This window comes from Aethalodelphis obliquidens, unplaced genomic scaffold, assembly GCF_003676395.1.
Source record: "Aethalodelphis obliquidens isolate GAN/ISIS:26980383/991018 unplaced genomic scaffold, ASM367639v1 scaffold7, whole genome shotgun sequence".
NCBI classification, from domain to species: domain Eukaryota; kingdom Metazoa; phylum Chordata; class Mammalia; order Artiodactyla; family Delphinidae; genus Aethalodelphis; species Aethalodelphis obliquidens.
In genome coordinates this window covers 63615963-63639412 of record NW_020837951.1, presented here as the reverse complement: position 1 = coordinate 63639412, position 23450 = coordinate 63615963, and the positions used below count along the sequence as shown (strand labels likewise).

General features: G+C 34.1%; 1 protein-coding gene across 5 annotated transcripts in view; it reads left to right on the top strand.

Moving 5' to 3' along the window:
• The window catches only part of ZDHHC21 (zDHHC palmitoyltransferase 21), a 69111-nt gene extending 47320 nt beyond the window's left edge, over positions 1 to 21791 (top strand). For 3 of the 5 annotated variants that reach the window (XM_027105883.1, XM_027105884.1, XM_027105886.1), the window contains 3 exons: positions 8194 to 8310; positions 20583 to 20626; positions 21179 to 21311. In XM_027105883.1, coding sequence (XP_026961684.1) covers positions 8194 to 8310; positions 20583 to 20626; positions 21179 to 21311 — 294 coding nt within the window. Of the gene's footprint in view, positions 1 to 8193; positions 8311 to 17241; positions 17391 to 20582; positions 20627 to 21178 lie in introns of all 5 variants that reach the window. The other 2 variants (XR_003432673.1, XM_027105885.1) reach the window with 2 other exon arrangements.
• Positions 21792 to 23450: the final 1659 nt, after the last annotated feature.

Here is a 23450-nt window from a genome sequence, read left to right as displayed (position 1 = left end):
AAGATTTTGCTGGGAAGAATAAGTGTAACATCACTGATGTGGGGTTTGCTTCATATGTTGGAGAAATAGCAAAGAGCTCAATGTGGTGGGATCAGAGTGGTCCAGGAAGAAAGTGGTAGATGAGCTCAGAAGGCCAGTCCGACTCCTCCTCTCTCTTTCTTCCCTTTGTCTCTTGTATCCTTTTCTATAACTTATTTGACATTTTTTGTCTGTCCTTTCACAGGCCATATGTAACTAAACGTTTTCATTTTGCTATATATATTTTAAAAGAGTTCTTTTTCTATTCTAAAATTAAGAAAGTATTTTTGTATTTAATATTTCATGATCACAACTTTCTTTTTACTGCAGTTTCAGTTTTTGTACCTTTTGTATTGTAAAATATAATACACATATATAGGTGTGCACAAAAATAAAAACATACAGCTCAGTGAATTATGGCAAAGCCTCTTTGAGCAATATTTATAAGATTTATTCTTTTGTTACATTAGATACAGTTTATTTTCATTGCTATGAACATTGCTACAAATATTCATAGTATTTTATTTTATTTATTTATTTTTTTTGCGGTACGCGGGCCTCTCACTGTTGTGACCTCTCCCGTTGTGGAGCACAGGCTCCGGACGCGCAGGCTCAGTCAGCGGCCATGGCTCACGGGCCCAGCCGCTCCGCGGCACGTGGGATCCTCCCGGACCGGGGCATGAACCCGCGTCCCCTGCATCGGCAGGCGGACTCTCAACCACTGAGCCACCAGGGAAGCCCCTATTTCATTTTCTAATAAATTTATTTATTTATTTATTTTTGGCTGCGTTGGATCTTCGTTGTTGTGTGCGGGCTTTCTCAGGTTGCTGCGAGCAGGGGCTACTTGTCCTTGCAGTGCGCGGGCTTCTCATTGTGGTGGCTTCTCGTTGCGGAGCATGGGCTCTAGGCACGCAGGCTTCAGTATTTGTGGCACACAGGCTCAGTTGCTCTGTGGCATGTGGGATCTTCCCAGACCAGGGATCGAACCCGTGTTCCGTGCATTGGCAGGCGGATTCTTAACCACTGCGCTACCACGGAAGTCCATAGTATTTCATTTAATGTAAAATAGTTTATATATCCATTCTATTGATGGACATTTACATTGTTTCCAGTTTGGGGCTATTACAAATAATGCTGCCAGAAGCAACCTTGTTCATGTCTCTTGCTGTACAGGTGCATGTGTTTCACTTGGATGTACAGCTAGAAGTGGCTGTGTTCAAAGGTTATGTGTACGTTCCTTTAGATACTGTTAAAGTTTTACGAAGTGGTGGTACCAATTCAAAACCCCACTAGTAGAGTATGTAAGTTCACGTTACTTCATAGTGTTGCTAATACTTTTTCAGGTTTTCCTTTTTTTTTTTTAATGGCATAATATTAAAAGTATCTCCTTTATTTTTCAATTGAAGTATAGTTGATATACAATATTACATAAGTTATGGGTGTACAATATAATGATTCACAATTTGTATAGTTATTATAAGATACTGGCTATATTCCCTGTGTTGGACAGTACATCCTTGTAGCTTATTTTATACCTAATGGTTTGTACATCTTTTCCCCCTACCCTTATATTGCCCCTTCCCCTTCCCTCTCCCCACTGTAACCACTAGTTTCTTCTCTATATCTGTGAGTCTGCTTCTTTTTTGTTATATTCACTAGTTTGTTGTATTTTTTTAGATTCCACATATAAGTGATATCATACAGTGTTTGTCTTTCTCTGTCTGACTTATTTCACTTAGCATAATGCCCTCCAGTCATCTTAAAGTTTGTAATTTTAGTGGGGATGAGCAGTACTTCATTGTGTTATTGAGCCCCTTTTCACGTGTTTATCGACCATATGTATAACCTGTTTGATGCAGTGTGTCTGTTTATTTTGCATGTTTGGTAGGGGGGTTATTTAACTTTTTTTTTTCCTGGTAATTGTAGGATGTTTTAGATTTGAGTCCTTTTATGATTATGTATGTTGTAAATATCTTCTCTGTAGCTAAATTTTTTACTCTCTTAATGCTATTTTTTGATGAACAGAAGTTTTAACTTTACTCCAACTTACCAGTCTTTTCCTTTTTAGTTAGTGCTTTTGAGGTTCAATTTAAGAAGTATTTTTCTATCCTAAATCATCAATATAATTCTCCTATATTGTCTTCCAAGTATTATATTTTTTATATTTCTACCCAGAATTGATTTTTATAATGCTTATGAGGTAGGAGTTAGGATTTCATTTTTTTCACAGATGGATATCCAATTGATTTAGCACCATTTATTGAAAAGATAATTCCACTGTGCTCTGCAATACCATCTTTGTCATAAACCAAGAGCCATATATGTGTGTATCTGTTTCTGCTTTTTTTCTAGTCCATTAGTCTATCTTTGTGGTTGCACCACACTGTTACAACTGTAGTTTTATAATAAATCTTGCTATCCAGTATAAGAGAGTTTTTCTGCCTTTTTTTTTTCATTATTATTGCTCCCATCAGGAGCCTTTTTAGACACTTTCTCTTCTTTTCTCTGTGGAGTTAAATACTAAGGAATAAGATTTTGTCAGGTAGGATTGATTTGTAGACAGCCACAAATCACTGTAATAGCTAAGTTTTTTTTCCTCCAAGAACCAATTTTCTCCCTCCTGGGGGCGATACTACCCCTACTGAGAATGCATGCAGTAGAGCAGATCCTCCTCCTTGTTCTTTTTATATAGGAGTGGTATGCTATCCTTTGCTTTTGTCTTTTTCAGTGAAATTTAGAAACAGCTTACTTAGCAGTTTACAGATCAAAACAAAGTAAAAAACTCCTACCAGTATATACTCTACTGGTGGGGGAATTTTATTGGGATTGTATTGATTCTATACATCAGTTTGGTTAGTTGACATCTGTACCTTACTGAGTTTCCTGATCATAAGCATAGTATAGCAGCAAGAAGAAGTTGGAAACATGGGTAGTCCTATGATCATGAGTGAGTAGTTAAAACTTTTCCTGAAAAGAATATTCACACATTTACCAGTGAATCCTAGCTCTATCATATACGAAAGGAAACAGTAATTCCAGTCTTATGCATACTCTTCAAAACAGCAGAAAAAGAGGAAACTCCCCAACTCATTTTATGTGTATAGCATATGTTGGGTATATAGCCTATTAAGGGCAATAAGAGAATGAAAGGAAATTAGTCTGATTATGAACATAAATAAACAACCCCTAAACAAAATTTTAGCAAACTGAATCTGGTCGTATATAACCAGCTTGATCAAGTTGAGTTTATCTTAGGAATGAAAGGTTGTTTTTACACTAGAAAATGCGTCAGTATACTGTTATCAATTAACAAATTAGGGGAAAAAAACCCAGATGTATGGAGACTGTATGTATTAGTGTGTGAGGACAAAGATAAAATTCAGCCTCCATTCATGTTATAAACTCTTAGCAAACTAGAACTAGAGAACTTTTTTAGTGAGATAAAAGGTTCCAAAACAAACAAACAAAGAAAAACCACACACAGAACCCAACACGATAGCTGTAGCATGCTTAATGATGAAATGTTGACCTTTTTCCCTCCAAGTTGAGGGACAAGGTGTTGATGCCTGCTGTGCCCCCACTGCCATTGTTATTAAATATAGTGCTAGGAATTCTAGTCCATGCAGTGAGGCAAGAGGAAGAAAGAGACTGTATAACTGCTGAAATGAAGAAAACCATCATTACTCTTAGATGGTATGATCATGTAAATAACTTACCTGTAGATTCTTTGGAATTTTTAAGCAAGTTTAAGAAGTGTGACTATAAAACAATATTTTAAAAAATCAGTTTTATTTCTATATGCTAGCAAACAGTGCTTTAGACGATGAAATTAACAGCAGAACCATTTATAATAGAATCAAGAAACAGGAATTAAATCTGACTTTAAAAAGCACAAGACCTCTAGGGGAAAATTGTGACTCTTAGTGGAGAGAATATATCATATGTGTGTGTATGTCTGAGTGTGTTGTAACTCGAAATCTAATTTAAAATTTTTATGGGAATACAAATTAGAGTTGACCTTTGAACAATACACATTTGAACTGTGCAGATCCACTTATATGCGGATATTTTCAGTGGTAAATACTCCAGTAGTACAGGATCGATGGTTGGTTGAATCCGCTGATGCTGAGGAACCGTGGATACTGAGGGCCTGCTATAAGATGCATGCAGATTAACCCCCGCCTTGTTCAAGGGTCAACTGTACCTAGAATAACCAATACATTCCTTTTTTTATATTGACATGTAGTTGATTTACAATATTATGTTATTTTCAGGTATAAAACATAGTGATTCAATATTTTATAGATTATACTCCATTTAAATTTATTATAAAACAAAGGCTGTATTTCCCTGTGCTGTACAATATATCTTTATTGCTTATCTGTTTTATACTTAGTAGTTTGTGTCTCTTAGTCCCATACCAAGATATTCTTGAAAAAGAACAAGTTGGGATGAGTTGGCCTACTAGGTATGGAGAGTTATTACAAAGCCATAGTAACTAAGATGTGCTCACTAGTACGGGGATCAACAAATAAACCAAGAGAACAGGATAGAGAGCCCACATCAGACTCAGGCACTTATGGACACTTGACCTCTGATCCCTGAGGAAAGGACAGCTTTTTAAATAAGCCGTCCCGGGACAATTGAGTATTCATATAGTAAAAGTAAATTCAGAACCCTGTATTTCACAGTACACAATCAATTCCAGGTGGATTAGTGACCTAAATGTGAAAGGCAAAGCTATAAAGCTTTTAAAGGCTTTAGAAGGTAATATAGGAGAATGTCATCATCATGTCAGGGTTGGGAAAGATTTCTTAAACAGGAAATAAAAAGCAATAAAAGAAAAGATTGATAAATTGGACTACGTTAAAATTAAGAATTTGGGATTATCCAAAGATGCCATAAAGAGAATGAAAAAGTAGACTCAGAGTAGGAAAAGATATTTGTAATATGCAACTGAAATGTAGCATCGAAAATGTCTGAAGAACGAATCAGTAACCTCTCTCTTTAAGGTAGGGATGCGGGAGAGGATGTGATGGGGAAGAAATGCACTGAGGAAAGCGTCTGCATGTTTTCAAATGTTTGCATTCTTTTCTCTAAACTGAACTTACGTTTTATGCATTTCTCTATATATAAGCACATTTCTTAACCAAAAAATGGAAAGGAATGAAAACAATAAAGAAATACAGTTACTGTATTAGTTTTCTAGGGCAACATAAAATACCACAGACTGGGGGCATAAACAGCAGAAACTCATTTTCTCACAGTTCTGGAGGCTGGAAGTCTAAGATCAGGATGTCGGCAGGTTTGGTTTCTCTGGAGGCTTCTCTCCTGGCTTGCATATGGCACCTTGTTGCTGTGTCTTCGCATGTGCTTGAGCATCCGTGGTGTCGCTTTGTGTTTCTGAGTTTCCTCTTCTTATAAGGATACCAGTCAGATTGGATTAATGTCCACCCTAAGGGCCCCATTTTTCTTGATCTCCTCTTTAAAGGCCCTCTCTCCAAATACTCTCACATTCTGAGGTGCTGGGGTGAGGGTGGGGTTAGGGCTTCCACATACGAGTTTCTGGAGAGGCACAATTCAGACATAATAACACTGATTATGTCATAAAGATTTGAATAGCAAATGGATGCTTGTGATGTAGATAAAATTTCCCAAGCCAATTTTTGGATTCAAAAAGTGCTAGATCTAAAAAAAAAAATCTAAGATAGAAGTAAAGATGTTGTGCTCTGGAGAAGTATGTTAAATGACTCAAAATATGGATTTAGTACTGATGTTAATTATGTGTGTGTAAAGTTGGGATGCATTTTTTGGAAAATGTAAGAGCGATAAAAAGCAATTTCTGAATCAATTTACTATTTTACACAAGTACTCTCTAACATAAATGTATACCTAAGTGAATAAATGTAATTTTAAGCAGATCTTTTAGTCTCATCTTCATCCCTAACATGTATAAATTCTAGTGGACAAAAAAGTTTTTTAATCTTTTCACTGGGAGAAAAGAGGATGCATTTTATTTGGTCGTATATGGCACAGATCTTCCTTGACTTACAGTGGGGTACATCCTGATAAACCCATTCTAAGTTGAAAATATCCAAAGTTGCACCATCTTAAAAGTCGGAAAATTGTAAGGTGAACCGTTGTAAATTGGGGACCATGTGTATTTTTATTAGGGTAAGCTCTACTATGACACAGTATGTTCATTCCTAAAATTTGCCCCACTGTGCAAAATCATGCAATGAAAACCATAGGGCTTATGGGAAAATGAAGACACAACACTCAAAAACTTTGTCAGTGACACTTAAAAGGGTTCCTAATAAAAATAGCAGCACAGTTTTATACATGTTAACTAGTTAAGAAATACGTAAATACTATAACAAACATTGCACTTTACCTTAGAAGAGACCTGAAATTTTCTTGTGGAAGTGGGCATCAGAAGGGTTGCGTTATGTGAGTTATTACCAAGTGATGGAAGGAGAGTCATATGAAATTGGAGGGAAAATTGTGATACCAGGTACGGATGAGTGTGGCTCATAACACACATGACAAATTGAGTTAGCCGGTAGATGTTTGGGGGGGTGTGTTTTGTGTATTCCTGTATGGCTTGGTTTAGCTGGGTGAAGTTTTTACTGTTCATCTTGGGTTTCTTGCAGATAAAATCACACATAAACAAACACAAGAGTCTTGCTATGCTCAAGTTGTTGCTTAGTGTATCAATCATGTTGGAACATATTGGTGTTATCATACAGCATAATAGCAGAGTTTACTGTACTGAATTTTTAGTATCATTCATAGCCCCATCTTTTCCTCTTTACATGTTTGGTAAGGATTTTGCATTAGGCTCTTTCTAGTGAAATTTTGAAATAGTCAAAACTAATATGTAACTGTTACATAACACCTTAAGTATCTTGGTGAATTTTAAGTTTTCCCTGGCTAATAAACTGAGTGGTTTGGGTGTAGACTCAGAGTTTTGCTTAAGTCAGATGGATGATCACTGTGCCACACAGAAAAGCATCAGTTCTTTTGTTTCAAACAAGATCATTATGTTCGGTGACCCCCCTGTTTCTGGTATTGCTACCAGGGTACCTTTAAGCCTTAACCTGAATCAGTATTAAAAGAGCATGTGCGTGGTTATGTTTTGGGGTCCTTCCCATTCGTTTGTTGCTTTTTATCCACTGTGGCTATTTTATTCCAAAGCTTAGTAACTACAGGTTTCCAGAAGTCTTTGTTCTTTCACTCTCTCTCCCTCGACTGGAACGGTCTGGCCAGACAAGGGAGAGAGAGTGAAAGAACAGTGAGGGTAAATGAAATGGCTTCTCCTGGTTTTCCTGACCTCCTGCCACAGTTTCTTTGGATCACTTTCAAGACCCTCATTTTCATGCCCTGGGCTGGAAAATCAGTTTTCCCTCACAGCGTTTCCATTTCTCTCTCCTATCTAGGCATTCCTTTATGTTTCTACTGTCCTCTGTGCACACATTCCTGTTAAAGTATATATCGCATTGTTTTGGAGTTTTGCAGAGTTGGGCTCTCTCTCTCTGAATAAACTGCATACTTCTTGAGGGCACAGACCATATCTTTATCCTTTTCACATTTCTACTACATAGCTCAGTGCTTGGCAGTGGTAGTTGAGTGAGTGGATGGATGAAGGAATGAGTTGGTCTTGCAGAGGGCTGTTCATGTGATCCTATTATTTGTGTTACCCCCTCATTTTGACTAAAATACATAATCTCTAGGTATCTTGGCCACTTGAACTGTAGTATTATGAATCAGATTTGTGCATTCAAGCTTTTTAGCAGTACCATAATAAAATTTCCTTTTGTTGAACCAGAGATTGTACACCATCTGTTTTGTTTTTGTTTTTTGATTTTTGGAGGGTTTTCTGTTTTGTTTTTGCTCCAGATAGTAAATGAGCATGGCTAATTTGCAACTTTAGGATTAGGAGTCTTTATGACAATTGAGTAGTAAAATCCCATTTTTCAGCTTGCTACTATGAATTAAAAACAACTATTTTTGAAATTTTCAAATATTTATATGTTTATGAAGTGGAATAAACTAAAAAATGGGGAGAGTAGTTCTTTTAAGATAATAAGGGAAAATGTTATGGCTCAATTCTTTATTATTGCAACTGTAAGTAATTTTTGAATTGTTTTTAAGATTTCCTTTTTCTTCTTATAGGACCTCTTTGTTGTTAGACATGAATTGGCCATAATGAGACTAGCTGCCTTTATGGGCATTACAATGTTCGTTGGAATAACTGGACTCTTTTATACTCAACTAATTGGCATCATCACAGTAAGTATATTTTTAATGTAATGTATTTGTGAACATATTGCCTAATTACGAACTTAATTCTAAAAAGTTACAGGAAGTTTAGAAATTAAAGAGGAAACTTATCCGTAGTCATTTATGTATTTCCATTTCCGTATGCCTGTGTAATTTTAAAGTAGTTATAATCAGTGTACAGAGTGTACATATAATTTTGTATCCTGCTTTTAAAAATTAGATTAAAGTATTTTTATATGGCTACAGACATCATGTTTATAGTTTTTAATAGTTGGATATACTATTTAGTGAACATAACATATTTTAATTAATCATTTTTCTGTTGATCAGCATCTACTATGCAATCTTTTTTTTCTGTATTACAAATACCTCTTTGAACATCTCTTTTTCCTCTTTAAACTAGTAACTTAAGGTAAATTCCAAAAAATGGAATGTTGCTGGTGGAAACATTTTATTAGTAATTAAACGGGTTTTTTTTAATGTATTTATTAGCCAAAGTGGATTTGTCACAACAGAAAAGATTTTAAAAATGAGAAAAATAACATTGGTTAAGGATTTAAAAGTTTGGAAATACACTGCATTGCAGAAGATGCAGAGTAAATAGGCTTTTTCGTATGTTGTTGGCGGGGGTATAAATTGGTATAAACTTTTTGAAGGGCAAATTGTCAATGTCTATCAAAATTTTAAAGGCACAACCCTTTTGACCACCTCTAGATACTGTTTTTTCACACGTGTGTAAATAAGTGTGTATATTAAAAAAGATCTTCATTGTTATATTGATATAGTGTATGAAAACTTAAGTGTTTATAAGACTATATTCAGTGGAAAAAGATGTAAGAAAATGCATCAAAACTTACTTTAAAGCAACAGTAATCAAGAAAGTGTTGTACTGGCATAAGGATAGATGAAATAGAATTGAGAGTCCAGAAATAGACATATATATCTATGGTCAGTCAGTTTTTCAGCAAGAGTAGCAAGACTATTCAATAGGGGAAAGAAAAGTCTTTTCAACAAATACTGCTGGGACAGCTAGATATCCACATGCAGAAGAATGAAGTTGGGCCCTTACCTCATACCATATATGTAAATTAACTCAAAATGGATCATAGACTTGAATATAAGATCTAAAGTTATAAAACTCCTAGAAGAAAACATAGGATTAGGCAATACTAAGGATTAGGCAATACTAAATCTTAGACTAGGAAATAATATCCTAGATATGAAACCAAAAGTGTAAATAAAGAAAAAAAAGATAATTTGGACTTACTCAAAACTGTAAACTTTTGCACTTCAAAGGATGCTATCAAGAAAGTGAAAGGACAGCTCACAGAATGGGAGAAAATATTGTGTTTCTGATAAGGGACTTGTATCTAGAATAAAGAACTCTTAAACTCAGTAATAAGAAGGCAACCTAATTAAAGCATGGGGAAAGGATCTGAATGGACATTTCTTCCAAGAAGATACAAATGGACAACAAATACTACATGAAAAGATGCTCAACATCATTAGTCATCAGGGAAATGAAAATCAAAACCATAATTAGGTATCACTTCTCATGCACACTAGGAGGCTATAATAAAAAAAGGTAATAACAAAGGTTGGCGAGGATGCAGAGGAAGCAGAACCCTCATGCACTACCAGTGGGAATGTAAAATGGCGCAGATACTTTACAAAATAGTCTGACCATTCTGTAAATAAACATGAGTTACGTTTTGATTCAGCAATTCCACGCCTAGGTATGTACCTAAGAGAAATGAAATGTATGTTCACATAAAAATCTGTACATGAATATTTATAGCAGCATTAGTCATAATAGACCAAAACTCTCAGCAATCCAGATATCTATCAGCTGGTGAATGGATATATACAAAATGTGGTATATATCCATAAAATGGAATATTATTTGGCCATAAGAAGAAGTGAAGTACTGATGCATGCAACACCATAGATGAACCTTGAGAGCATTATGCTAAGTGAAAGAAACCAGTCACAAAAGGTCACATATTTGTATCATTCCATTTAATGATATGTCCAGAATAGGCAAGTCTATAGAGACAAAGTAGATTAGTGGTTGTGTGGGGTTGGGGAGCTAGTGGGGGCTGGAGATAATGGCTAAAGGGTACAGAGTTTCTTTCATAGGGTGATGAACATGTTCTAAAATTGATTGTGGTGATGATTGTATGACTCTGTGAACATACTAAAAAACCATTGAATTGTATACTTTAAATGGGTAACTTTTATGGTATATGAATTGTATGTCAATAAAGCTGTTAACAAAAAAAGAATATTTCTGGCATAAATTAAATGTTAATTTTATTCATTTGTTCACATTCATTCATTTATTTATTCATTTTATATATGGTTTGTTGATGTCCTTTGTCTGTTTTCTATTCAGGTGTTCTTTTCTCTTATGGTTTAATAAGAAATGTTAATAAAAACATTCAAAAAAAAGAAATAATGCAGAGGTAACTCTCTCTATCCCTCTATCTATATGCAAAGACTATCTATGGAAAGACACATGAGATACTAGTAATGGTACTGGCCTCTGAAGAAAACTGGAAGAATGCAGTCAGAAATGGAAGGAAAACATATTTATTGTGTAACCATTGTTTTAATATTTTGCAAGGTACTCATAATAACCTTTCCCCTCTAGATTTTATAGGAAGAATTTTAAACACAGGAAATTTTAAAGAATCTTACAGTGAATCCTCAACCACAATTAACATTTTAGAGTATTTGCTTTATCTCACTTCAAATTGTCCATCAATCCATTATATGTTGTAATATATATCAAAGTACTTTGCAGCATCAGATAGTTCACCACACAAATCATTAACTGGAGCTCAGTGCTTGTTTATGTTTTTTCCTTTGAGGCAAATTTTACATACAATGAAAGACATAAATGCACACATGTGCAACCCAAACCCCTTTCACAATAGAGAATATTACCATCACCCTAGAAAGTTCCGTCATGCCTCATATCAGTAAGTCCATATCCTCTGCAGAGGCAGCAGTGATCTGTTGGTTTTTTTCCCATGCATCACAGATTAGCATTGGTTATAGAATTTCATATATACCCATTAATATGTCTCCTTTCTTTCAATATAATGTTTTTTTGATTCATCCATGTTGTTGCATGTATTGATAATTTTTTTTATTGCTGAGTAGTATTCCATTGTATGACTATACCACAGTTTGTTTATCCATTCTATTAAAAGACAACTGGTCTGGTTCCAGGTTTTGGTAATTATGAGTAAAAACACTGTGAACATTCTTGTTCAAGTCTTTTTGTGGAAACATGTTTTCATTTTCTTGGGTAGATACCTAGGAGAAGAATTGCTGGTCACTTGAGACAGGTTTATCTTTTATTTCATAAGAAATTGCCAGGCCTTTTCCCCAGGCAACTGTATCATTTTGCACTCTGACCAACAATGTATGAGAATTCTGGTTGCTCCACATCCTCATCAGCATTTATTGTCAGTCTTTTTAATTGCAGCTGTTCTAGTAGGTTTTAATAGTATCTGGTTGTTTTAATTTGCATTTCCTTGATGACTAATGATATTGAACACTTCTTCATGTGCTTATTGGACATTCATGGATTGTATAATGTCTGTTTAGATATGTTTTTATTATTATTCAGTGGCTTGAAATGTTTTCTAGTATCTCTTGTGATTTATCTAGTGATGATGATAAATAACATGATATTAGTCACATTCCTGTGGACGAGAATAGGGCTTCCCCTAACATCTTTTTTCTCTGCTTTTATGCTCATTCATAATTACTTTATAGCCTATTCATAAGTCAAGTCTAAATTGCCAGGTTATGCTTGCATTTTTGAATTTCCACTTTTGAATTTGCCCAAATCATTGGTATATATTTATATTTCCTGGAATGAAGTTTCTCTGATTTCCCCCAATTTCTTATGATTAATGACTGGAAATGGACATTTGAGAGTGTTGCTGTTAAGACTACAAGTTACTTCTGAGAGCCGTCAGAGGTTTATAGCTGAGGGTAACAGTTTCCTTCTCACCTAAGCGGAAAGTGGGGTTTGGCAGCAAAGACTTCAAGATATTTTAAGAATTCCTATTCTCAAATTTTAGTAATCACTTCTGAGTTGGACATAAAGTTATTTATAGTATTTGCTGGTTTTTAAAGGGTATATAGTATCAGGTCCCTTTCTGACTATTCCGTACTACCAGTATGTTAATATTAATTTTCAAATTGCATGATTTTCTCTTTTGCTATAATATTGAACAACATTTCACCATTTTAAGACAGGGAGATTGGATCTGATGTTGTGATATTTCTAAAACTGAGTAGAAGCCACATTTGTTAAATAATGCTCTCTCCCCAAGTCTCATCTCTTTCTGTATACATTTAGTACCCTCTCAGAACACTCTGTGCTAGACAGGTCTCATGTCTTTGGAAATTATACATTTGTGAAACATTTAAAAAGGAATGCAAGCATTAAGAGAGAGAATATATTCCATTTGTTAGTCCAACCTTTAGGCACTGTACTTCCTCTTGAATCTAAGTACTTAAAAAAATTACAGTAAATTTCAATTCCATTTACCTGGGCTTTCATAGTGAACTTCAAGTACCACTCTTTTTGAATGAAAAAAACATTTTTTAAAGGTTTCCAGAATTCACTCCTCCCCACATTGATTTAAGGTTCTTTAGGGCTTAATTATTTGAAGTTGTTATGCATTCAGTATTTAATTTTAAATCTAACGAATTATTAGTATTTAAAAATAGTATTTAATATTTAAATTTAAAATATAGATTTTGCTTCCTTTCTTTATAAAATATGCTTGCTGTTTCATTTTATAAAAAATTAATACTGCCTACAGGACATTTCACATCTGGACATGTTTTTGTCATAATCTGAATCCATGGATCTCTCTTTACAGTGTGAAAGCAGTGACGAATTTGTCAGTTAGCATAAGAAAGAAAAGGGGGAGAAAGAATCACAGTGAATTTAATTACTTCATCGATGTCTTCCTCCTTCCCCTACTCCTGCCCCCAAAGACCAAGAGGCATTTTGGGAAAACACTGGTGGGAGTATCATTTCATTATAGAAACTATGTAATTACATAGCTTGAATATAGGCCTGTTAGACTACAAACAAGCAAAACAAGTGCTATCTCTATTTAGGTTTAGGTTGAGGTTTTGAGGAAGCAGTGTATTAATTTTCAGTAATTTTTCCCCATTATTTGTTCTTACTTGGAAAAATCATTTCTCTCCTGTATAAGAGGAAAAATCCCATCTTATTGATAGTAGAAGGTAACAGGATAATCATAGTAATGATAATCTGTTGTCATTTTAGACCTAGTAAGAGCAGATTATCTGTGACCCAGATAAAATAATTAGAAATTACTTAAATTTAAAAACAGTGGATTTCTAATCCCATTTCCAAGGTTAAAAGATCTCAATACAACCTGATGTTTCTATGGAACAGACAAATCTTAAACCCAATTTTAAAGGATTACCTTTGATTATTTTTAGATTTAATTTTAAACAAGATTTAACTATATATGTTTGTTCCTTTTTACTAAAATTAATACTGAAGTTAAAGTGTTTTCAGAGTCTGCTTTGAAGCATTCTTTATTTAGTTAGGGAACAGATTATTCTAATTATTCCTTACTTAGACCGTTTAGCCTTTTTGTTTGTTTCTGAATGAAATGGATAGTGATGTTGTCATTATTGTAATTGATGTCAGAATTTCTTATTGAGCAGTAGTTCACACACAGCCAAGAATAATGTCCATTCTGATGAGCACCAACACTAAGAGTGCTGGGTGATTGTATTAGTCATGTTTTGAGTTGCTGGGCTTGGAGAGAGTTAATCAAGAAGCTCTGTAACAGCTGGTACAGCGCCTTCTGGTGAGGGTCTGACAGTGAGCTATTGTATACCATGACACTGCTCTGACAGTTTATCTAAATTTTGTATACAAGCATTTTTGTTTTCAGGGCACCGTGGAGTTTGTGTAAAAGCTTAAGCTTTTGATGGCGTCTCTGGAGCTTAGTGCTTTTCTCAGTTGTGGTGAGATTGAGGGTGGGGTGGGGAAGATATGTTTAGTTGAAATTTTGTAAAAGGTTTTAAATTCTCAAAGAAAAGAATTGAGCTTTTTATATTTGGTCTCACAGGTAACTATTGTTGGACTCTACTTGAATTACTAAAGATAGCTTAAAGCAAAGCTTTTCAAAATAAAGGGAGAAAATGTTTTCCCCCCTAAATACTGGCTCATGATTACCTAAATAAATATAGACAGAATCACAGATGCAGGAGTGACTTAATTTTAACTTGATTATGTTATACAATGAAAAGTATCTTGTGTTCAAAATGTTAAATTAGTTTAAATGGCATTATCTATTAAATAACATTCTTATTAATCAGATGATTAGTGGACTTACCTGCCTTTTAACATGTACCTAGAAATGTAGTCCTGAGATTATTAATCCTTATAATGAAATTCTGCTAAGTATCCCCCGAATCAGTGTGGTGAATTAACAGCATTCGGTATAGTCTCTGTACAAATTACATTTGCTTTACTCAACTCCAAATCAGCATTGCAAATATGGAAATCGTTGCTAATTATGCTGAACCCAGCTCACTTACATTTCTGTAAAGGGAGCTCTGTACAGCATTTTGTCTTCCTTTCTGAATTATGTTTTCATTTAATAAAAAGAGAATATATTTTTAATACGGTATTTCTAATTATAATATTATGGGAAGTATCTTCTCTGTAGCTTTTTTAAAACCTAGAAGAATCATTAAAATTTAAATTGTTACTTCTTATATGTTTTTAATGTCATATTCTAATATTGGCTATAATATTTCTTTGAATTTTGGATACAGTAGAGAACTTTATAGAAACTAGGTTCCCCCTAGCCAAGGAATTAGTTTAAATACATACTGTGTTACATTGCATAGTAATAGAAAAGCTTTCTTTCTAAAAATTCCTGCTAGCATTGTAATTATTATGTGTGGAAGTGGATTGCTCTTTAGCATAAACGTGTTCCTATGTGAAAATGTATTTATATTGCATCCTCTCTCTTTACTCAATGTAATAAACTTCTTGAAAGTAATTTAAAACAACTTAAATCTATTTCTGTAGATTTTTTTCAATAAGAATAGTGCATTTTAATTTTCTTAAAACATGATGAATAGCTTGAGTGATTAAATAGATGCTTTTTTTTTGGGAAGGAAGCTAAACATTTATGAGTTGTACTTGCTGTTTTTCCCATGTTATTGTTCATGTTCTGAATCCACGTGGATTTTTAATCTGAATTTACAACTTTATAGGATTGGAGAAAACAGTGAATTTTATATTTATAGTTAACTTTTAGATCTTTTTCCACAGTGATTCATATGCTTCTCTCTGTCACAGTCTATCACTATATTAATTACTTCTCAAATTCCAGCCAAAGGGGCACATTAGCCCATCTTACTTCTACTGATAACCGAAAATCTTAGGAAAGTATAGTTTTGTACTAAACATGTGAGAATAGTTGACCTTGATTTGATTGTTGATTGCATACGTAAGTTTTCAGCTGTTTCTAAATAGTGTATGGCTTATTTATATATGTTATTGTGTGTAACCCTCCTCTCTGACATCCTCGGTATATTCCTGTATAATTACTTCTTGTGTGTTTAACTACTTTCACTAGACTGTAAGCTCCTGTTGCTAAGGACTGTGGCATAATATGTACTTAGTAAATTTTTGATAGACAATAAATGAGTAAATGAATCATGCCTTATGTACTTAGTACTTATTTTTTCAACTAGATTATAAGCCCCTTGTGGACATTGGATTTTATCTGTGTAGTCTCCTACAGTCCATGTCATTGTATCTTTGATTATAAAAAACACTTGTTTGTTTAAACATAAATTTTTCTAGTTACATTCTAAGGTAATTAAGATAGCTCCAAGCCCTACAATAAAAACTTAGGCCTGTCATTTATTGAGGAGTTATTAAGGGCTCTAAGATATTAACTCATTTAATTTCTACAAAAACCTATGAGGTAAATAGTAGTATTTGAAAATTGAGATACAGAATTTTAGTAACTTTCTTAAGGTTTTATACAGCCAGAAAATGGCTTGATGAAGAGGAGTATGGGAATTGTGTTGGAAAGAAATGTTTTAAGTGGCTATCAAAGTAACATCTACTGCCTTCTCAGTTTGGTTTCATGATTGATTAAATGTCTATGTTAAACTTAAGATCTCTAATAAAAGATGTAGCTGGTCCTTTGTTGGAGATGGATGCTTATGAACCATTTATTTCAAGTGAGTAATATAGTAGTGAGTTCTGGCTTCAAAGGAGGAGAGAGAGCTAAGGTTAACAGAAAGTTTTCTCTCTTTGGATTGAAAAAAATTAAAGATAAGGAATCATGTTATTTCCGTCCATGTTCAATTACTTTAGTGCTGCAAACATATATCGAGTACCCACTTTGAATAATTTGTGCTGTTCGGTGCTATGAAAGACACAAAGTTAAATGAGTTGCTCTCTGTATGTTGAGCAGAAATTCTAGGAAGTTAAGCAAAAGTCTATTTTAGAATTAGCAGAAATCAGTAGTAGACAAAACAGGTATATAATCTCTAGTTGTGATAAACTTTCCTTAATAGTGTTTTTTACTCCAGGTTAAATCAGCAGAGTCATTGAATCAGGTATGTGCAGTAGAGTTAAAAGCATCAACAAGACCTATGATAAGACTAAAGAGTGCAGGCGATCCTTGAGGTTAGATCGAACTGTCTTCAAGGAGACTTTCTGATAGAATGTTCTTACTTTCCTCAGATCTTCAGTTTGACAGATCTGGAAACTCCGTTTTGAAAATGTTTCCAGGGTTAATCAGGCCCAGAACAGTGACTCTACTTCTAGACTCAAAAGTGATAGTCATATAAACCAGGTTGACTATTTATTCCCTTATGTATGATTGTCAGGTACCAAAGGACTCTGCAGTACATTCTTTCTCCTGTACAACAACATATATGGCAAAGTGTTACTTTGTGAGAATGAACTCAAAGCAGAATGAGTTAGTTGGATGGATTGTATCATCAAGCTGTCTATTCCAAGAGGACTAGATTCTCAGGTCTGTTAACCAGGAAACGTCTGGTGATAAATTCTTGCTCTTTGCCTCTCACCTCCCCCCCCCTCAATTTTTCCAATAGGCAATAAATACCTCCTTCCCCCTTCCTATTAGAAACTTTTTTTTTCCATTCCAGTTATAATCTTACTAGTTGAGATACAGTTTTCCTTTAAGTCAAACATATTTCCTTAGACTGAACCTGAAAGATAATTTCTTAGAGTAAGATGAGCCATCAGGAGAAGATAAAGTATAGTTGATAAAATACTTGAGCCCTATATTTCTGTAAGTCTTTCTTGTTTCTAGTTTATTCTTTTTTTTTAGAAGATAAACTTCCGGTTTTTAAAATAGGAAAGCATTCTCATTTATCTCAGTTATGCAGACTGGCAGAAGTCTTGGATATTTTTATCATTAGACCATAATCAATACATAAATATTTCTTTGGAAATAAGGTATTTTGATTGTAGATAATACAATAAAAATGTGTTTCTTATCATTCCTTGAAGAGTGAGTTTTTCTAGATAGCTGTTTTACATATAACTAAGAATTTATAAAATATACTCCGTGAAGATAGCAATTACCTTTTTGGTCATTTTTGTGATAGTCACTAAAGGTATTGAGTCTTTTATGTTGAATGGAATTAGCTGCACTAAAATCTATTTTAAATATTTTTAGTTTATTTTTCATGTGTGAAATATTCCACAATTCCCTGCTTAATAAAACAAAACAAAAAGTTTATTAAACCTAGTTCGGCACTTGGAAATAACTTATGATTGTCAATATTCCTGCCAGTAGTAACCTCTCTTCTCTTCTAGTTTGCTGTTTCTATTGCGCATATAAATACGATAGCATGATAACTTGTGTTTCCCTGAGTATGCTGTATAAATGCCAGTGCAAAAACTTTGTGACATGTTTGACTGTTCTTTTTTCCTTATAATAGTACTCTGGATAGCTGAGAGATAAGCATTTGCCATTTCTAGTGGAAAAAAATAGTCTTTTTTGGCTAGCCTCACAAATCCTGTTCATAAAGTCATGGTAGACATCACATCCTTTGATTGAATGACAATCTGTTTATGATGACTTGAAAGGTAGTGTTCCTCGTATTTCTTGAACCAGATTCTAGAAAGATGTCAAAAGCACTTGCAAATAAGAGCTTTTCCCATATGAAGTCTAAATTCAAAGTCCTTAAAATTGATTATTTTATTGTCACAACTACATTCCTCAAAGTTATAATCGAGTTTTAAGTTTCTGCACAGTAAAAATATCCTGTAACATTGGCTAGTTCTAGTAGTCTAACCTTGTAATTGCCTTCCTTATCCTGAAATAGTTTCCACTTTTAAGTGTTATCTACACCTGCAATTTGGGGCCATTTATATACCTTTCCTGATAACACTTTTAAATTTCTTTCCTGTCTTTTCCTTTGTATTTTTGCTCAAGCTATCTTAATTGTTTTGGAATAACCTGTCACCATCAGTTCTAAGATACCATTTAAATTACTTCCTTCACTTTTTTTTTCTGATATGGAACCAGAACCCCAGCTTTCCTCTAAGTCTTTAATAAATTTTTTATGTATTTGCAGACTGTGTTTTCACAAAGTAAAACATTATTTTGAGGAAATTATGCAACAGAACCAGGAAAGGTTAATTATAAATAGAATTGTCATTGGAAACCATGAATTTCAGAAAATGCTAGGAAATTAGTGACTATAGAGTGACTAATCTATAGCCTCCACACAGATTACTGGGAAATCTGGAAATGAAACTCTGTTATTAGTTACTAGTCACATAAAAAATGATAGATTTGTTTTCCTGTATGTAGGCCAACTGTAGTTAGACAACTGTTCATACATAAGAATTTAATGTTCTGAGCCATTCGTGTAACTTCTTTAAAGAGTTTTTTGAAGTAAAGGTGCTTTTCAGTAGTATTATTGGAAGAGAGTTCTATAGCTAAATAAGTTCTTGCAATTGGAGTTGCAGCCACAAATATTTGCATGAATAGTATTGCTTAATAACTGCAGTCCACCTGCTATATCTGAGGAAGCTAATAAAGGAAAGGATAAAAGGAGGAAGATTTTTTTGTATATTTAAAAGAATATATTTTCTTTTGTACAACTTAAAAGTATATTTAAAATGTAAATATATATCTAAAATAAGATTATATAATTTGTGTTTTGATTATTTGGATATTCCTTATCATCACTGTTTCTCAGTCTAATGATGGATCTTCCATTAACATGAATTAGACCAGCATGTCTAGAAGCTTTCTTCTCTTTATTGAGTTGTTTTTCTTATATATTTGTGTTAACAGCTTTATAGAAAACACATAATGAGAAATTGCATTATGATGAAGGGACTGGTTTTTCTCTTGAAAAAAAAAAAAAAGTTTTTTTACCAAAGAACACTAATCAGTTAGCTTTCCTTTTCAGAGTAATAAATGTTGTAGTACGGCAAATGCATACATTGCCTTGTTGAATTTGGCTTTGTTTACAGAAATCCATAACCAGTAGCGCTCTTTGGCTCTTGACAGTTTTCTGTTCAATAGTGTCTTTCATTTATCATTTTGGTATTTATTTTTTAATGCATATTTAATGACAGTTGAATTAAATATAGACTTTTAAAAGAATTATCAAGAAGGCAAGTGTAATAAAAGGTTATTTTTTAATGAAGTGAGACTCCTAAAATTTGCGGGGGGCGGGGTTGTAACTGAATAAATTGGTTATTTTTAGCACAACGTAATGTTGATTCTGTTTTTCCAAGGGAATTTCAGCAATGTACATAGATAATTTAAAATTCTTTTTTTTAACATCTTCATTGAAGTATAATTGCTTTACAATGGTGTGTTATTTTCTGCTTTATAACAAAGTGAATCAGCTCTATGTATACATATATCCCCATGTCCCCTCCCTCTTGCGTCTCCCTCCCACCCTCCCTATCCCACCCCTCTAGGTGGTCACAAAGCACCGAGCTGATCTCCCTGTGCTATGCAACTGCTTCCCACTAACTAGCTATTTTGCATTTGGCAGTGTATATCTGTCCTTATATACACTACCACTCTCACTTTGTCCCAGCTTAGTACCCATATATAAACTTTTTGTATCTTTAGAATATTCTCTGAATATGATTAAAAACATCATGAAATAGATATAGAATCAAGCCTTGATAACTGTTATATCTGAGTATTTTTTTTGATTTTTAATAGGATACAACATCTATTGAAAAGATGTCAAACTGTTGTGAAGAAATGTAAGTATGAAAGTGAAGTCTGTAGTGTTCTTATTTGAAAATGCAAACACCTGGTTATATTTGAAAAATGTGTGCATGTAGTGGAAAGATAATATAATGATGGCTTTTTCTTGGTGCCTTTTCTAAGACCTGAGCTAGCAAGCATAACCCAGTCTTACAGTAGGGGTAGGGGTCTTCTAGCCGTGATAGTTTTCAAACAAAATAAGTACTGATCATTCTTGTTCCTTGTCCTACTAAAGTAAGTTAAATTATTTGTCCTGAAAATACATCAAAAGAGATTTGCTACTGTGTTGTTGACACACATTCTGTTAATCCTGAGATTCTCCTCTGCTTCAAAAGTTGCCCTAGGTTGATTGACGACACAGATACAATATCTGCTATCCAGAGTTAAAACTCAGCTGCATGCCATAATGAAAGAAAAGCTGTATTTGTGATGCTGGGACACAATTCATCAGAGTCCAGTAATGGATCCCCAGCCAACCTGTATTGTTTTAGCTGACTGAAGTGCACCATGGGAGTGCTGTCTTTCACTAATAATGCTGTCTTCTGTAGATCGAGGCCCCGAAAGCCATGGCAGCAGACCTTCTCAGAAGTTTTTGGCACTCGTTGGAAGATCCTGTGGTTTATTCCTTTCAGGCAGAGGCAACCACTGCGAGTTCCCTACCACTTTGCCAATCACGTCTAAACAGATGGATGGTGGGCACAGATGGGTCCTCCATGCTGGAAATGCGTTACAGGTTTTCTGATAATAGAACTATGACAGTCTTCAAGTCAATTAAAATCCACCCACCAATCTTAAGCATCATAATGTGCCCCAGGCTTTATTTTAATAGTGATCTTGATCCTGTTGTGGGACTAATACATGATCTATATTTAAGTTTTAAAGCATGTTTACTTTCAAATTAGCTTTCCACAGGGATTTCTTTAAATGCTTTTGTTATTAAACTCAAAAGGCAGTGATTGGGATGAAGTAATTGTACATAATTTCTTTTAGTACTGACAGTGTTACAGATTTTACTTTATGGGAAACTTCGGATGTTTATTTAAAATTTTCACCCTTAAGCAGTACTAACCAAATCTGAATTTCATTCTTTAGGTTTTACAAAAGTTGATACGCCTTATATGTAAATTTTCTTTTTCAAATACAATTTTATGTTATACTTCCTTTTGTATGTGCTGCAAGATTTTTTAAAATTTAGCATATAGGATTGAACAACAACAACAAAACAAAAACAGCAACAAAAAGGACAGTGTTTTCTTAGAAGTAGCTTTCTAATGTTTTTTTTTTCTCTTCACCAAAAACACCACTAAAGTAAAACACCAACTACCTACCTTATTTTAAAGGAAAGATTAATTTTTTTTCACATTAACTTTCCCGTTTCTTTCCCCTGTACTGTTGTAATTATTGGTTTTTGTTAAAATATTTGCTCCAAGGGGAAATTTTTGACCAAACAGGCATGTGTTCCTATTTTACCCTAAGATTTTTATTAGCAAAAAGGGTAAAGAATTTGCAATAATTCCACTGATACCTTTTCTAGTGTAGTTATGTTAGAATGCATGTTTTTAAAATGCTAGTATAGGGCTCCCCTGGTGGCATAGTGGTTGAGAGTCCGCCTACCGATGCGGGGGACACGGGTTCGTGCCCCGGTCCGGGAAGATCCCACATGCCGCGGAGCGGCTGGGCCCGTGAGCCATGGCCGCTGGGCCTGCGCTTCCGGAGCCTGTGCTCCGCAACGGGAGAGGCCACAACAGTGAGAGGCCTGCATACCGCAAAAAAAAAAAAAGCTAATATAACTAGATAATATATAATGTATAGTATAAAGAAGAATATTGTGCTTTAAAAAAATATATGTATACTTTTTACTTTTGTTTACCTACTAGTAGATCTAAAATTACACCTTGAAGGTTTTTATATAATAGATATTGGCCAACTAATATTGAAATTTTATTTATAGGAAGTTACTAGTAAAAGTAACTTTTGTGTACCTGTAATCACCCAGATTGAAATTAAATTTTAATTGACCAACTATAATCTGGATCGAGAGACCATTTTTAGTAGGCAATGTTAGGAAATGACCTTAAAATGAGAAAATATAATCTATATTCATTATTAGCCTTATACAAATTTAAATTGCTAATTGTGATGGTCTCTTGGAAAGCATAGAATATTTGTGTGAGAAAAAATTTAGCATGGTTTGAAAAAAATTCAGTTAAAAATTTTTTTCCATTAGAATACTGCAAAATCCATATATCTTTAAAAAACTAATTATGTACTCAGCCTTTCCCTTGAAGAGAGGATTGAAGGGGTATCTAGTGTTCTTGGAGCATATCAATATTTTCTTTTTGGTTAGTTTTGGTAGTAAGGAGTCATACCTGAGAAATCATGAAACAGAAGGTTACCATTGTCAGCTAGTTAACTATACTGTGGTTATTTTTTAGAAATTATAAATATCTCCTAAAATAATAGAATAAGGTCTACTCAGAGATACAAGTACCATGTCTTTCATGTTCTGATTACAGTGCTTTATTATTTAAAAACTTAGTGGCAGATGGAAATATTTATTGGTGCTGATAAGATTCATAGTAAATTTAATATAAGAAGTATATTTATAGAGCTTAATGAACCACAAAATTAGTACATATATTCATTCCAGGCAGATGGGTTGAGTTTTGACCAAATTTGGCCTGGTGACTGAACTGTTATAAGGAGTAATGTATAGATAATGTAGATAGATGTCAGTCAGATGCCTTATGCTGTATACATTCCTTTCAAATAAGGACATTGAGAAAACAGCAAAGCCAAGTGAAGACCCCCTAAAGAGCT